Genomic DNA, 14446 nt, shown 5'->3' on the forward strand with positions numbered 1-14446 from the left:
ATGAGCCTTCTGGACAAAGAGGGAGGCTCTGCACCACGGCTACAACTTTCCTGCCTAATGCCATTACTATGTACATAAGACTCAATGGGTTTATAGAAACTTAAATTCCAGTGGAAATATTTCAAATTTTTATTGGTTTCCCTTTATTCATGTTAGCAAGGCATCATCATAGAATTTACAGTGCAGGAGGCCATTCGGCCTATAGAGTCTGCACTGGCCCTTGGAAAGAGCATCTACCCAAGCCACCTCCACCCTATCCCTGCAACCCAGTAACCTCACCCAACCTTTTTTTGATACCAAGGACAATTTAGTGCCAATCCACCTAACCTGCACATCTTTAGACTGTGAGAGGAAACCCACACAGACACGGGGAGAACATGCAGACTCCGCAGTCAGTGACCCAAGCCGGGAATCGAACCTGGGACCCTGGAGCTGTGACACAACTGTGCTAACCACTATGCTACCGTGCTGCCCATTATTGGTTGAGATTAGCTTAGTCCAAGAGCTAAATGTACCAGCCGCCTCATGGTTTGCACATACTGAAAGTTAGAGAAGTTGGAAACAGCTGAAGATGGTTGGTCGGTGACTCGATCCTGCCGAACTATCCTCGGGCTGAGATGGTTTTTCTCCCAACAACTCTAACCATCTTCCTTTGTGTGAAGATGACTCCAACCAGTGGAATATTGTCTTCAATTCCCATTGACTTCATTTGATTTTGGCTTTGTGATGTCACACTCAGATTAATTGTTGCCTTGATGCCAAGGGCATTCACTCCCTTATTCAAGTAAGGAGAGAGCTTTGGTCATATCCCATTCTGGATTGCCACACTCAGAAAATTGATATTGTTTGTATTCCTTTGAGATTAAAAGGTTCAGGCATGGTCAAATTAAAGGGTTTTAAGATGATAACAGGATTTTATAGGGTAGACATAAAAATTATCTTTGATGGGGAAAATCAGAAGATATACGTTTATAAGTAAAGCCAAGCAGATTGCACCCCTAATCAGGCTGTACTTTTCACACACTGAAAAGTTAATAGAAATTGCTCTTTCAAATGAAAGTAAATTCCAACTCACACCAAATTTTCAAGACTGAAATGGATAGATTTCTGTTGTTGCACACCAAAGGATTATGGAACAATGGAGTGGAAGTACACATCAACCTTTAGCTATTTGAAGGCCTAATCTTTTGTCTTTTCAGCTGTGAAGGACATTCATTTGTCCCTTTCTTGCAAGTGTGGTAGTTGTGCAAGGTTCTTTAGGGTCCAAATACAGCTTAACACTTGTCTCCACCCAAGAAAAACTGATGCAAACATTTTCTTGAAATCCAGTGACGTCCTAGAAAGAACCCAAAACGTTAATATATAATCTTCAGGTATTTAAAATTGGGATGTTTACCATATCATTCTAATCAACAAATTACCTTTATTACTTGTCAGATACAGTCCTTAAATTCTCGATTCAAAATTGCCCATTCCTTGCTTTACATTCTGTTACAATCATGGAAGATGTGGAATTTCTTTAAACTTCCTTTATTGAAGAGGAACATTGACAGTCCTACCATATCCTCAGGTTTCTGTCTATTGCGATCAGTGTTTGGTCGAAGAAATTGATTTACAAAGCAACACAATTCTGTCTAAGATTGATCTGCAGTTTACTCCATACAATAGCCACAGCCCTTTCTTTTTCAATAAATTTTATTTGTAACACATTTGTGGTAACATCTGTAAACCACAGTTACAATTCAGTTTAGCAGCACTGGTGTGACACATGCTTATGGCAACTTTTATAAAAATATGAGTGCGTGCGTGTGTGTTACGGACTAGACCAGTTTCTATAGCAACCCGGACAGGACAAAATAAATGGAGCAACTTCTCTTTGTGAAACTTAAATGTTGCAGCATATAGGAAAATTAGACACCTTTTACTCTCTTCGCCCAATACTTCGGTGTTGTGCGTGTAAAACACATTGAACCAAGGTCCCAAATAATTCCATGAATAAGGGAACAAGCATGTGGAATATCCTGATGCACCCAGTGCGCACTGCATCCCCTGCCAAACATGTCCACGGCCCTTTCTTGCGCCCAGAAATGCAATGCCCAATTACAGATGCTTTCTCCAAAATTTATTAGTCCTTTATTAACTGAATACATTGATGTGCGAGAAACTACATATTTTGTAGGACAATGCTGGATACCCTCATAGGTTTGTCACCGCAATTTAATGCAAGTCCCATAAAACATTGGGAACCGGTAGACAGATAATTCAATAGCTAACCCCTGTGCAGACACATGCTTAGATCACCTTGATCTTTATTAGAAATAATTTATACTCCTATTGAAAAAATTCAAGTCATCAAAATCAATTGTTTAAATTACCACCTATTTATGCAAACCCACCACCAACGGCTCCCCTGGCCCCCCAAAAAACTTTTAATATGCCAAACGAGGACGATTTTGGCTGAAGTTACTCTGCCTGCAAAATCATCTTTACAACATGGAGCAATCCTACTCCTTTATGCTAGAGTAAACACTGCAGCCCATGAAACCCCTTAGCCAACATCTTAAATGAGAAGCATGAATCATATAATGAAACAACAATGTGGTACAGATGTACAAACCACAATCAAGATTGCTGTAGTAATTATTAATTGTCCCCTGCACTGTATTATGTTGCTTCCATTTATTCTCTGGCAACCCTCGCAGATCTCAAAATGGCAGATGTTCAAATTGGTACTTTACAAAGATGAAGTATTTAATTGCTGAAAAAAATACATTTTGTCGAAGCTTTTCGCCTTGGACTCACCAGGACAGTCACGGGAATACCAATGTCAGGAGAATCAGCAACTTTATCATGTATGAGAAGAGAGTGCCGATTGGTTGGCAAGTGGACTCGAAGATTGTTAGAGGCGTAGCCATGGAGAATGCAGTAGTTAATGGTGACTGACGGATAACTACTAAGAATTGTTTGAAAGTTTAAACCAGGTAGCTTGACAGATTGGTCAAGGCATTGTCCCAAGGAATGAACCAACAAATGGCTTTCAATTAAAGTGATACCAGAGTCCACTTGCCAACCGATTGGCACATTCTTCTCACAAAAGTTGTTGTTGCCCCCCGACGTTGGTATTCTTGCAACTGTTCTGATGAATGCAAGACAGAAAGAGTTTCCACAAAATGTATTTTTTCAGCAATATTACATTATAGAAACTGAATGAATGACAACCATTTATAAAATGAAGTAGACTTTGTGTTAACTGTACAATGTAGGTAGAACCACAAAATACAACAGCTGTGGGATTTTCCAGTTGTCAGTTTTATTACCAATTAGCCACCCGCCGTTAAATTGTGGTTTAATCTGTAGAAAAATAACTACAATTGAGGCCATTTTATGAGTAAACATCATGGCTTTCAAAATAAAATAACCCGAAAATAAAAAGAACAAAATAATTCACAACATAGCCGTAATATCATTGGTCAAAAACAGACCTTGTCATGATTTCAGTGCCATTGCGACCAGCTTTACACATTATTGACTAGTTCCATTGGATCAAATACAAATTTGCAGTTAATTACAACCGACTGTTGAATGGTTAAAAATTTACGGCCAATATGGTGTTCATCTTTCAATTGCTGATATCATAAAACCAGAAAGATTGTGTAAGTTAATTGTCATTTTTAGAAATCTCATCTATTTCCATTATGACTACTTTAAGAGGATCACATTGAACTGCACTCCTTATAAATTACTCTTGCTCGTTAAGCCAAGAGTCTCGCTACACAACCCATCACTCTCACCGCTAAAGTACACAGGAACACGTGCAATTTTTATTGCTCGGAATGAAGAGTGGCTCAGTCTTCAATGGACTTTAGGAATTTCTCGTAACCCTCTTCATCCATCAGATCATCCACTTCAGCAGGATTATCAAGCCTCATTTTAATAAGCCAACCTGCCAAGAAAAATCGGCAGGGTCACTAGATGAAAACTTCTGCACAAGTTTCTATTTTCACAATAAATATAGTTTCACATTAAAAAAAATGAAATATTAAGTTAGTAATGTTAATATCCACACATTTCACTTCTCAAGTTACATCAGAACTATATGCTCAGCTCATTTGGGAGGTTTTGGAAGAAATTTCAAGATTTACATTAGATGAAATTCAGGCCTATTTAAAACAACTATTTTTTCTTGCAGAAAATAGGTTCTCAGAATCCACAAAATAATTTAATTAAGGAATTAAGGGAAAGAACCTTCATTCAATTTCTCGTAAATAAAATATTGGCCAAAACCGAAGTTATTTGAAAGAATGTTATCTATAAAAATAAGCAGATTGGGGAATAATAGGCATGCCACCCATGAATGTCTGTCCATTAAATCTCCCCAATTACAGGAACTCAGCAAATTGTCCTTGCACTATCAAAATACGAGTTATAAATATGGCCTGGAGGAAGCAGCCCAATGGAAGTGAACCACAGAAGGGTTTGAGTAATTGATAGTCACAAAGGCAGCACAGAAAAGTCCAGGAGGATGAGGGTACGGTTTGGGATTTTGAGTAGCACGTGTTGTGGCTGAAGACAAAGTTGAACTGGAGGTCTAAACAGGTATGGAAGGATTTGACTATGGAATTCACCAAGACTGAGACTTGAAACAGTCATGCCGTGTGTTCGTGTGGTTCTTCACAAAATTCATTCACATGGGTGCAGGGCCAGCGATGCGATTGTTTCTGACTAATAGAATAGTGCAGATTGAAAGGTCATCTGTTTAGAAAATAATCAGAACAAGTATTTTGATGGTAAAGGCTAAAGGTCTGCAGACCAACATAGGAGCCAGGGATTCCTTCATTAGTAGGAGCAAAGGACAGGAAGAGCAAGGCAAACATTTCGTTCCCAGGTGTTTAAATACAGTGAAACCTCCATCATCCACCATGTTACAATAGGTCTTTCTGTTGGCCAATGGAAATTTGCAGCACCTTGTGGTCAAGAATGTAAAGAGGTAGACTTCCGGTTGCGGCTATGCGGAGCTAAGCCGCACGATTCGGCAGCTCCCGCTACTACAGACTTTCGGGCTCATTGGAGGAGCCCCAACGGAATTTTTTTGACGACAACCCGTGGGGAAGTGAAGAGAGAGGTCCCCCTCCAACTTTTATGGACCGGACCAGAAGTGCAACGGCCAAAAAAGCGGCATTGGAGCAGCGGGAGAAGCGAGGGGAAAAAAATCATAATGGCGGCGGGCGGAGACAAAACGGAGTGCGGGCCAGAGCTGCAGGAATTCATCAAGCGCTGCTTCGAGGAGCTGCGCAAGGAGATGCTGGCACCTATGCTGGCTGTAATCGAAGGACTAGGGATAACCCAGAAGGCCCACGAGGTGAAGATCCAGGAGGTACAGAAAAGAGTTAGTGAGAATGAGGACGAGCTCTTGGGCCTGGCGGTGAGAGTGGAGCGGCACGAGGCGAGGCTGCAGCACTGGCCGAAAGGGAATGGGATACGGAAGAGGTGGTCGGGACGGAGGTCCCCCAGCTGGGGGACTGGAGGATGAGGGAGACGCGGACACGGGACTGGCCCAGAAAAGGAGATGCCGAGACTTCCGGGTGCGGCGATGACCAGCTGAGTCGCACGTTTCGGCAGCTCCCTGTGAAACGGACTTTTGGGCTCTTGATAGGAGCCCCAACGGCAATTTTGACGGCTAAAAACACTGTGCGGTAAACCAGAAGGGAATCCCCCCTGGATACGGATGGAAAAAGGAGAGGGAAGTGGCCAGATTGCAGTGGATCCTTTAGAACAGCGGCAAGGAAGGCAAGCAAAAACCAAGATGGCGTCGGAAGGTGGCAGTTTAACATGGGGCCCTGAACAACAAGAGTTCTTGAAATGCTGTGTGGAAGAGATCAAAAAGGAAATGAAGAAAGAGCTGTTGGCCCCGATACTACAGGCGATCGAAGGGCTAAAGGAGGAACAAAAGACCCAGGAGCGGGAGCTTCGGGTCGTGAAGGCAAAGGCAGCCGAGAATGAGGACGATATACAGGGCCTGGTGGTGAAGACGGAGACGCAGGAGGCACATCAGAAACGATGTGTGGAAAGGTTGGAGGCACTGGAAAACAACGCAAGGAGGAACAACCTGAGGATTCTTGGTCTTCCTGAAGGTGTGGAGGGAGCGGACGTCGGGGCATATGTGAGCACGATGCTGCACTCGTTAATGGGAGCGGAGGCCCCGGCGGGTCCATTGGAGGTGGAGGGAGCATACCGAGTGATGGCGCGAGGACCAAGAGCAGGAGAAATTCCCAGAGCCATAGTGGTGAGATTCCTCCGTTTTAAGGATAGAGAAATGGTCCTTAGATGGGCGAAGAAAACTCGGAGCAGTAAATGGGAGAACGCGGTGATCCGCGTTTATCAAGACTGGAGTGCGGAGGTGGCGAGAAGGAGGGCGAGCTTTAATCGGGCCAAGGCGGTGCTTCATAAAAAGAAGATAAAATTTGGAATGCTGCAACCGGCAAGACTGTGGGTCACATATCGAGAGAGGCACCACTACTTTGAGACGGCGGATGAAGCGTGGACTTTTATTGTGGAAGAAAAACTGGAATGAGCGGGTTATTAAAAAGAACGTTCGAACAAAGTGGTGGGGCGAATGTGGGGGGCAAAGAGGGGTTTTATGTACTAATCCTGCGATGTGGTAACTTTTCTCTCTCCCACAGGTGGTGATGGGGGGAGGAGGGGAGGTGGAGGAGATGGGGCGTTGGCCATTGGGGGCGGGGCCAAGGGAGAAGCGCGGGCTTGGTTCCCGCGCTATGATAATCATGGCGGGAATAGAGAAGCAGGAAGTAGGGGGCGTCGCACGGTGCGAGCCAAGGTCACGGGGGGGAAGCCGAGGTCAGCCAGAGTTTGCTGACTTCTGGGAGCAACATGGGGGGAGTAATTACGCTAGCGGGGGATCTAGCGGGGGGGGGTGGGAGGGGGGAATTACTGGGTTGCTGCTGCTGGGGAGAGGGGGGAGCTGGTATGGGAGAGGATGGGCGGGGGGGGCACCGCCTGGGGGAGATACAGCTGCGTGGGAACCGGGTGAGGAGCTGGAAAAAGGTGATGGCTAATCGACAAGGGGGGGGGGGGTAGGAAGCCCCCCAACTCGGCTGATCACGTGGAACGTGAGAGGGCTGAACGGGCCGATAAAGAGGGCACGGGTACTCGCACACCTTAAGAAACTTAAGGCAGATGTGGTTATGTTACAGGAAACGCACCTGAAACTGATAGACCAGGTTAGGCTACGCAAAGGATGGGTGGGGCAGGTGTTCCATTCCGGGCTAGATGCGAAAAACAGGGGGGTGGCTATATTAGTGGGGAAGCGGGTAATGTTCGAGGCAAAGACTATAGTGGCGGATAACGGGGGCAGATACGTGATGGTGAGTGGCAAACTACAGGGGGAGACGGTGGTTTTGGTAAACGTATATGCCCCGAACTGGGATGATGCCAATTTTATGAGGCGGATGCTAGGACGCATTCCGGACCTAGAGATGGGAAAGCTGATAATGGGGGGAGATTTTCATACGGTGTTGGAACCAGGGCTGGATAGGTCGAAGTCCAGGACTGGAAGGAGGCCGGCAGCAGCCAAGGTACTTAAAGATTTTATGGAGCAGATGGGAGGTGTAGACCCGTGGAGATTTAGCAGACCTAGGAGTAAGGAGTTCTCGTTTTTCTCCTATGTCCATAAAGTCTACTCGCGAATAGACTTTTTTGTGCTGGGTAGGGCATTGATCCCGAAGGTAACGGAGTATACGGCTATAGCCATTTCGGATCACGCTCCACACTGGGTGGACTTGGAGATAGGGGAGGAAACAGGAGGGCGCCCACCCTGGAGAATGGACATGGGACTAATGGCAGATGAGGGGGTGTGTCTAAGGGTGAGGGGGTGCATTGAAAAGTACTTGGAACTCAATGATAATGGGGAGGTCCAGGTGGGAGTGGTCTGGGAGGCGTGGAAGGCGGTGGTTAGAGGGGAGCTGATATCAATAAGGGCACATAAAGGGAAGCAGGAGAGTAAGGAACGGGAGCGGTTGCTGCAAGAACTTTTGAGGGTGGACAGACAATATGCGGAAGCACCGGAGGAGGGACTGTACAGGGAAAGGCAAAGGCTACATGTAGAATTTGACTTGCTGACTACAGGCACTGCAGAGGCACAATGGAGGAAGGCACAGGGTGTACAGTACGAATATGGGGAGAAGGCGAGCAGGTTGCTGGCACACCAATTGAGGAAAAGGGGAGCAGCGAGGGAAATAGGGGGAGTGAGGGATGAGGAAGGAGAGATGGAGCGGGGAGAGTGAATGGAGTGTTCAAGACATTTTATAAAAAATTATATGAAGCTCAACCCCCGGATGGGAGGGAGAGAATGATGGGCTTCTTGGATCGGCTGGAATTTCCCAAGGTGGAAGAGCAGGAAAGGGTGGGACTGGGAGCACAGATCGAGGTAGAAGAAGTGGTGAAAGGAATTAGGAGCATGCAGGCGGGAAAGGCCCCGGGACCGGATGGATTCCCAGTCGAATTCTATAGAAAATATGTGGACTTGCTCGCCCCGGTACTGACGAGGACCTTTAATGAGGCAAAGGAAAGGGGACAACTGCCCCCGACTATGTCTGAAGCAACGATATCGCTTCTCTTAAAGAAGGAAAAGGACCCGCTACAATGCGGGTCCTATAGACCTATTTCCCTCCTAAATGTAGATGCCAAGGTCCTGGCCAAGGTAATGGCAATGAGAATAGAGGAATGTGTCCCGGGGGTGGTCCACGAGGACCAAACTGGGTTTGTGAAGGGGAGACAGCTGAACACGAATATACGGAGGTTGTTAGGGGTAATGATGATGGCCCCACCAGAGGGAGAAACGGAGATAGTAGTGGCGATGGATGCCGAGAAAGCATTTGATAGAGTGGAGTGGGATTATTTGTGGGAGGTGTTGAGGAGATTTGGTTTTGGAGAGGGGTATGTTAGATGGGTGCAGCTGTTGTATAGGGCCCCAGTGGCGAGCGTGGTCACGAATGGACAGGGATCTGCATATTTTCGGCTCCATAGAGGGACAAGGCAGGGATGCCCTCTGTCCCCATTATTGTTTGCACTGGCGATTGAGCCCCTGGCGATAGCGTTGAGGGGTTCCAAGAAGTGGAGGGGAGTACTTAGGGGAGGAGAAGAGCACCGGGTATCTTTGTATGCGGACGATTTGCTACTATACGTGGCGGACACGGCGGAGGGGATGCCAGAAATAATGCGGATACTTGGGGAGTTTGGGGATTTTTCAGGGTATAAATTGAACATGGGGAAAAGTGAGTTGTTTGTGGTGCATCCAGGGGAGCAGAGTAGAGAAATAGAGGACCTACCGTTGAGGAAGGTAACAAGGGACTTTCGTTACCTGGGGATCCAGATAGCTAAGAATTGGGGCACATTGCACAGGTTAAATTTAACGCGGTTGGTGGAACAGATGGAGGAGGATTTCAAGAGATGGGATATGGTATCCCTGTCAATGGCAGGGAGGGTGCAGGCGGTTAAGATGGTGGTCCTCCCGAGATTCCTCTTTGTGTTTCAGTGCCTCCCGGTGGTGATTACGAAGGCTTTTTTTAAAAGGATTGAAAAGAGCATCATGGGTTTTGTGTGGGCCGGGAAGACCCCGAGAGTGAGGAAGGGATTCTTACAGCGTAGCAGGGATAGGGGGGGGAGCTGGCACTACCGAGCCTAAGTGAGTATTATTGGGCCGCTAATATTTCAATGGTGAGTAAGTGGATGGGAGAGGAGGAGGGAGCGGCGTGGAAGAGATTAGAGAGGGCGTCCTGTAGGGGGACTAGCCTACAGGCTATGGTGACAGCCCCATTGCCGTTCTCACCGAGGAACTACACCACAAGCCCGGTGGTGGTGGCTACACTGAAGATTTGGGGACAGTGGAGACGGCATAGGGGAAAGACTGGAGCCTTGGAGGGGTCCCCGATAAGAAACAACCATAGGTTTGCCCCGGGGGGAATGGATGGGGGATATGGAATGTGGCAAAGAGCAGGAATAACGCAACTGAAAGATCTGTTTGTGGATGGGAAGTTCGCGAGTCTGGGAGCGCTGACCGAGAAATATGGGTTGCCCCAAGGGAATGCATTCAGGTATATGCAACTGAGGGCTTTTGCGAGGCAACAGGTGAGGGAATTCCCGCAGCTCCCGACACAAGAGGTGCAGGACAGAGTGATCTCAAAGACATGGGTGGGGGATGGTAAGGTGTCAGATATATATTGGGAAATGAGGGACGAAGGGGAGACTATGGTAGATGAACTAAAAGGGAAATGGGAAGAAGAGCTGGGGGAGGAGATCGAGGAGGGGCTGTGGGCAGATGCCCCAAGCAGGGTAAACTCGTCGTCCTCGTGTGCCAGGCTAAGCCTGATTCAGTTTAAGGTATTACACAGGGCACATATGACTGGAGCACGGCTCAGTAAATTTTTTGGGGTGGAGGATAGGTGTGCGAGGTGCTCGAGAAGCCCAGCGAATCATACCCATATGTTTTGGTCATGCCCGGCACTACAGGGGTTTTGGATGGGGGTGACAAAGGTGCTTTCAAAAGTAGTAGGAGTCCGGGTCGAACCAAGCTGGGGGTTGGCTATATTTGGGGTTGCACAAGAGCCGGGAGTGCAGGAGGCGAGAGAGGCCGATGTTTTGGCCTTTGCGTCCCTAGTAGCCCGGCGCAGGATATTGCTAATGTGGAAAGAAGCCAAGCCCCCGGGGGTGGAGACCTGGATAAATGACATGGCGGGGTTTATAAAGCTAGAGCGGATTAAGTTCGTCCTAAGGGGGTCGGCTCAAGGGTTCACCAGGCGGTGGCAACCGTTCGTCGAATACCTCGCAGAAAGATAGACGGAATGGGAAAAAGAAGGCGGCAGCAGCAGCCCAGGATCGGGGGAGGGGGGGGGGGGGGGGGGGCGGGGGGGAGGAGGAGGAACCAGAAGGACTCTCAGGGTTGTTAATATATACTGTATAGTATGTATAGGTCGTTGCTGCAGATAATTATATATTGGACTGTTAAATTATATTTTTGGAGAGTGTTACTTGTGACAAGGCAGTTGCCAATTAGGGCTAGTTTTCATTTTTGTTATTTATTATTGATTCATTTTTTGTTTATAAAATAGGTCATTGTTATTTGTGTTGTTATAATATTGTGTAAATGATGCGCAATGTACTGTGTTGGTTGACCAAAAATTTTCAATTAAATATTTAATAAAAAAAAAGAAAAGGAGATGGCTAGTCGGCAGGGGGGAGGGGGTTTGGGGGTGAGAGCCCCTCCAATCGGGCTGATAACGTGGAACGTGAGGGGCCTGAATGGGCCGGTGAGGAGGGCTCGAGTGTTCGCGTTCTTGAAGGGACTGAAGGCAGACGTGGCTATGCTCCAAGAGACACACCTGAAGGTGGCGGACCAGGTCAGGTTAAGAAGGGGATGGGTAGGACAGGTATTTCACTCGGGACTGGACGCGAAGAATAGAGGGGTGGCAATATTGGTGGGAAAGCATGTGTCATTTGAGGCCAAGACTATCGTAGTGGATAATGGAGGGAGATATGTGATGGTGAGCGGTAGGTTGCAAGGGACGTGGGTGGTGTTGGTAAATGTATACGCCCCGAACTGGGATGATGCTGGATTCATGAAGCGCATGTTGGGCCGCATTCCAGACCTGGAGGTAGAAGGCCTGATAATGGGAGGGGACTTCAATACAGTGCTGGACCCAGCACTGGGCCGCTCCAGATCAAGGACTGGAAAGAGGCCGGCGGCGGCCAAGGTACTTAGGGGGTTTATGGATCAGATGGGAGGAGTGGACTCATGGAGGTTTGCAAGACTGCAGGCCAGGGAATTTTCTTTCTTCTCCCACGTGCACAAAGCCTACTCCCGGATAGATTTTTTTGTTCTGGGCAGGGCGCTCATCCCGAGGGTGGAGGGGGCGGAGTATTCGGCCATAGCCGTTTCGGGCCACGCCCCGCACTGGGTGGAAATGGGGCTGGGAGAGGAGAGGGACCAACGCCCGCTGTGGCGGCTGGATGTGGGACTGCTGGCAGATGAGGTGGTGTGTGGGAAGGTGAGGGGGTGTATCAAAAGGTACCTGGAGGCCAACGACAACGGGGAGGTGCGAGTGGGGGTGGTATGGGAGGCGTTGAAGGCGGTGATCAGGGGAGAGCTAATCTCCATCAGGGCTCATAGGGAGAAGACAGAGGGCATGGAAAGGGAGGTTAGTGAGGGAGATTTTGAGAGTGGACAGGAGATACGCAGAGGCCCTGGAGGAAAGATTACTTGGGGAAAGACAACGGCTCCAGACGGAGTTTGACCTGTTGACCACAGGGAAGGCGGAGGCACAGTGGAGGAAGGCGAAGGGGGCGACCTATGAGTATGGGGAAAAGGCTAGTCGGATGCTGGCACACCAGCTCCGTAAGAGGACGGCAGCGAGGGAAATAGGGGGAATCAAAGATGGAAGGGGAGCCACGGTTCGGAGTGCGACGAAAATAAACGAGTTATTCAAGGTCTTCTATGAAGAGCTGTACAAATCCCAGCCCCCAGCGGGGGAAGAGGGGATGAGACGATTCCTAGACCAACTGAGATTCCCGAGGGTGGAGGAGCAAGAGGTGGCTTGTTTGGGGGCACCAATTGGGTTGGAGGAGCTGAGCAAGGGTTTGGGGAGTATGCAGCCGGGGAAGGCCCCGGGGCCGGACGGGTTCCCGGTGGAGTTCTACAGAAAATACCTGTTCGCCCCGCTACTAGTGAGGACCTTTAATGAGGGAAGAGAGGAGGGGACCCTGCCCCCGACAATGTCGGAAGCGACAATTTCTTTGATCCTAAAGCGGGACAAGGACCCACTGCAATGTGGATCGTACAGGCCGATCTCGCTCCTCAATGTGGACGCTAAGTTGTTGGCAAAAGTGCTGGCCACGAGGATCGAGGACTGTGTCCCGGGGGTGAACCAGGAGAACCAGACGGGATTCGTAAAGGGCAGGCAATTAAACACCAACGTGCGGCGGCTCTTAAACATGATAATGATGCCATCGGAGGAGGGAAAGGCGGAAATAGTAGCAGCTATGGATGCGGAGAAGGCCTTTGACCGAGTAGAGTGGGAGTACCTCTGGGAGGTGCTGCGTAGGTTTGGGTTCGGGGGAGGGTTTATCAGCTGGGTTAAGCTCTTTTACAGAGCCCCGGTGGCGAGTGTAGTGACGAACCGGCGGCGGTCGGAGTACTTTCGGCTGTACCGAGGAACGAGGCAGGGGTGCCCCCTGTCCCCCCTGTTGTTTGCATTGGCGATTAAACCCTTGGCCATGTAATTGAGGGAGTCTAATAAATGGAGGGGGTGGTCTGAAGGGGAGAAGAGCATCGGGTGTCGCTATATGCGGATGACCTGTTGTTGTACGTGGCGGATCCAATGGAGGGGATGGTGGAGGTCATGCAGACTTTAAGGGAGTTTGGGGAGTTTTCGGGCTATAAGCTCAATGTAGGGAAGAGTGAGCTCTTTGTATTACAGGCAGGGGACCAAGAAGGAGGGATAGGGGACCTACCACTGAGGAGGGCGGTGGGGAGTTTTCGGTATCTGGGGATCCAGATAGCCAGGAGTTGGGGGGCCCTACATAAACTGAATCTGAAGAGGTTGGTGGACCAAATGGAGGAGGACTTCAAAAGATGGGATATGTTACCGCTCTCGCTGGCGGGTAGAGTGCAGTCGGTCAAAATGGTGGTCCTTCCGAGGTTTCTGTTTGTGTTTCAGTGCCTTCCCATCGTGATCACCAAAGGCTTTTTTAAGAGAGTAGGTAGGAGTATTATGGGGTTTGTGTGGGCGAATAAGACCCAGAGGGTAAGGAGAGGGTTCCTGGAACGCAGTAGGGACCGAGGGTTGGCGCTGCCAAACCTAGGGAGCTACTACTGGGTAGCAAATGTGGCGATGATCCACAAGTGGGTTATGGAGGGAGAGGGGGCGGCATGGAAGAGGATGGAGATGGCGTCCTGTAAAGGAGCGAGCCTGGGGGCGTTGGTGACGGCACCGCTGCCGTTCTCGCCGTCAAAGCATACCACGAGCCAGGTGGTGGCGGCAAAGTTAAGGATCTGGGGCCAGTGGAGACGGCACAGGGGTGCAGTGTGAGCCTCGGTGTGGTCCCCGATCAGGGGTAATCACCGGTTTGTCCCGGGGAAGATGGACGGGGGGTTCCAGAGCTGGCATCGGGCGGGGATTAAAAGAATGGGGGACCTGTTCATTGACGGGACATTTGCGAGCCTAGGGGCACTGGAGGAGAAGTTTGAGTTACCCCCGGGAAATGCCTTTAGATATATGCAGGTGAGGGCTTTTGTGAGGCGACAGGTGAGGGAATTCCCGTTGCTCCCGGCACAAGAAGTTCAAGATAGGGTGATCTCGGGTGTATGGGTCGGGGAGGGCAAAGTGTCGGCAATACACCAGGAGATGAAAGAAGAGGGGGAAACGCTAGTAGAAGA

The 14446-nt window shown here is 48.8% G+C and overlaps 1 protein-coding gene across 1 annotated transcript in view; it reads right to left on the reverse strand.

The window, feature by feature from the left end:
* Positions 1 to 2107: 2107 nt before the first annotated feature.
* The window catches only part of LOC140430449 (glycine cleavage system H protein, mitochondrial-like), a 44511-nt gene continuing 32172 nt past the window's right edge, over positions 2108 to 14446 (reverse strand). The window contains exon 5 of the mRNA XM_072517931.1: positions 2108 to 3943. Coding sequence (XP_072374032.1) covers positions 3846 to 3943 — 98 coding nt within the window. The 3' untranslated portion in view covers positions 2108 to 3845. The remainder of the gene's footprint in view (positions 3944 to 14446) is intronic.

This window comes from Scyliorhinus torazame, chromosome 10, assembly GCF_047496885.1.
Source record: "Scyliorhinus torazame isolate Kashiwa2021f chromosome 10, sScyTor2.1, whole genome shotgun sequence".
Taxonomy (NCBI): Eukaryota; Metazoa; Chordata; class Chondrichthyes; order Carcharhiniformes; family Scyliorhinidae; genus Scyliorhinus; species Scyliorhinus torazame.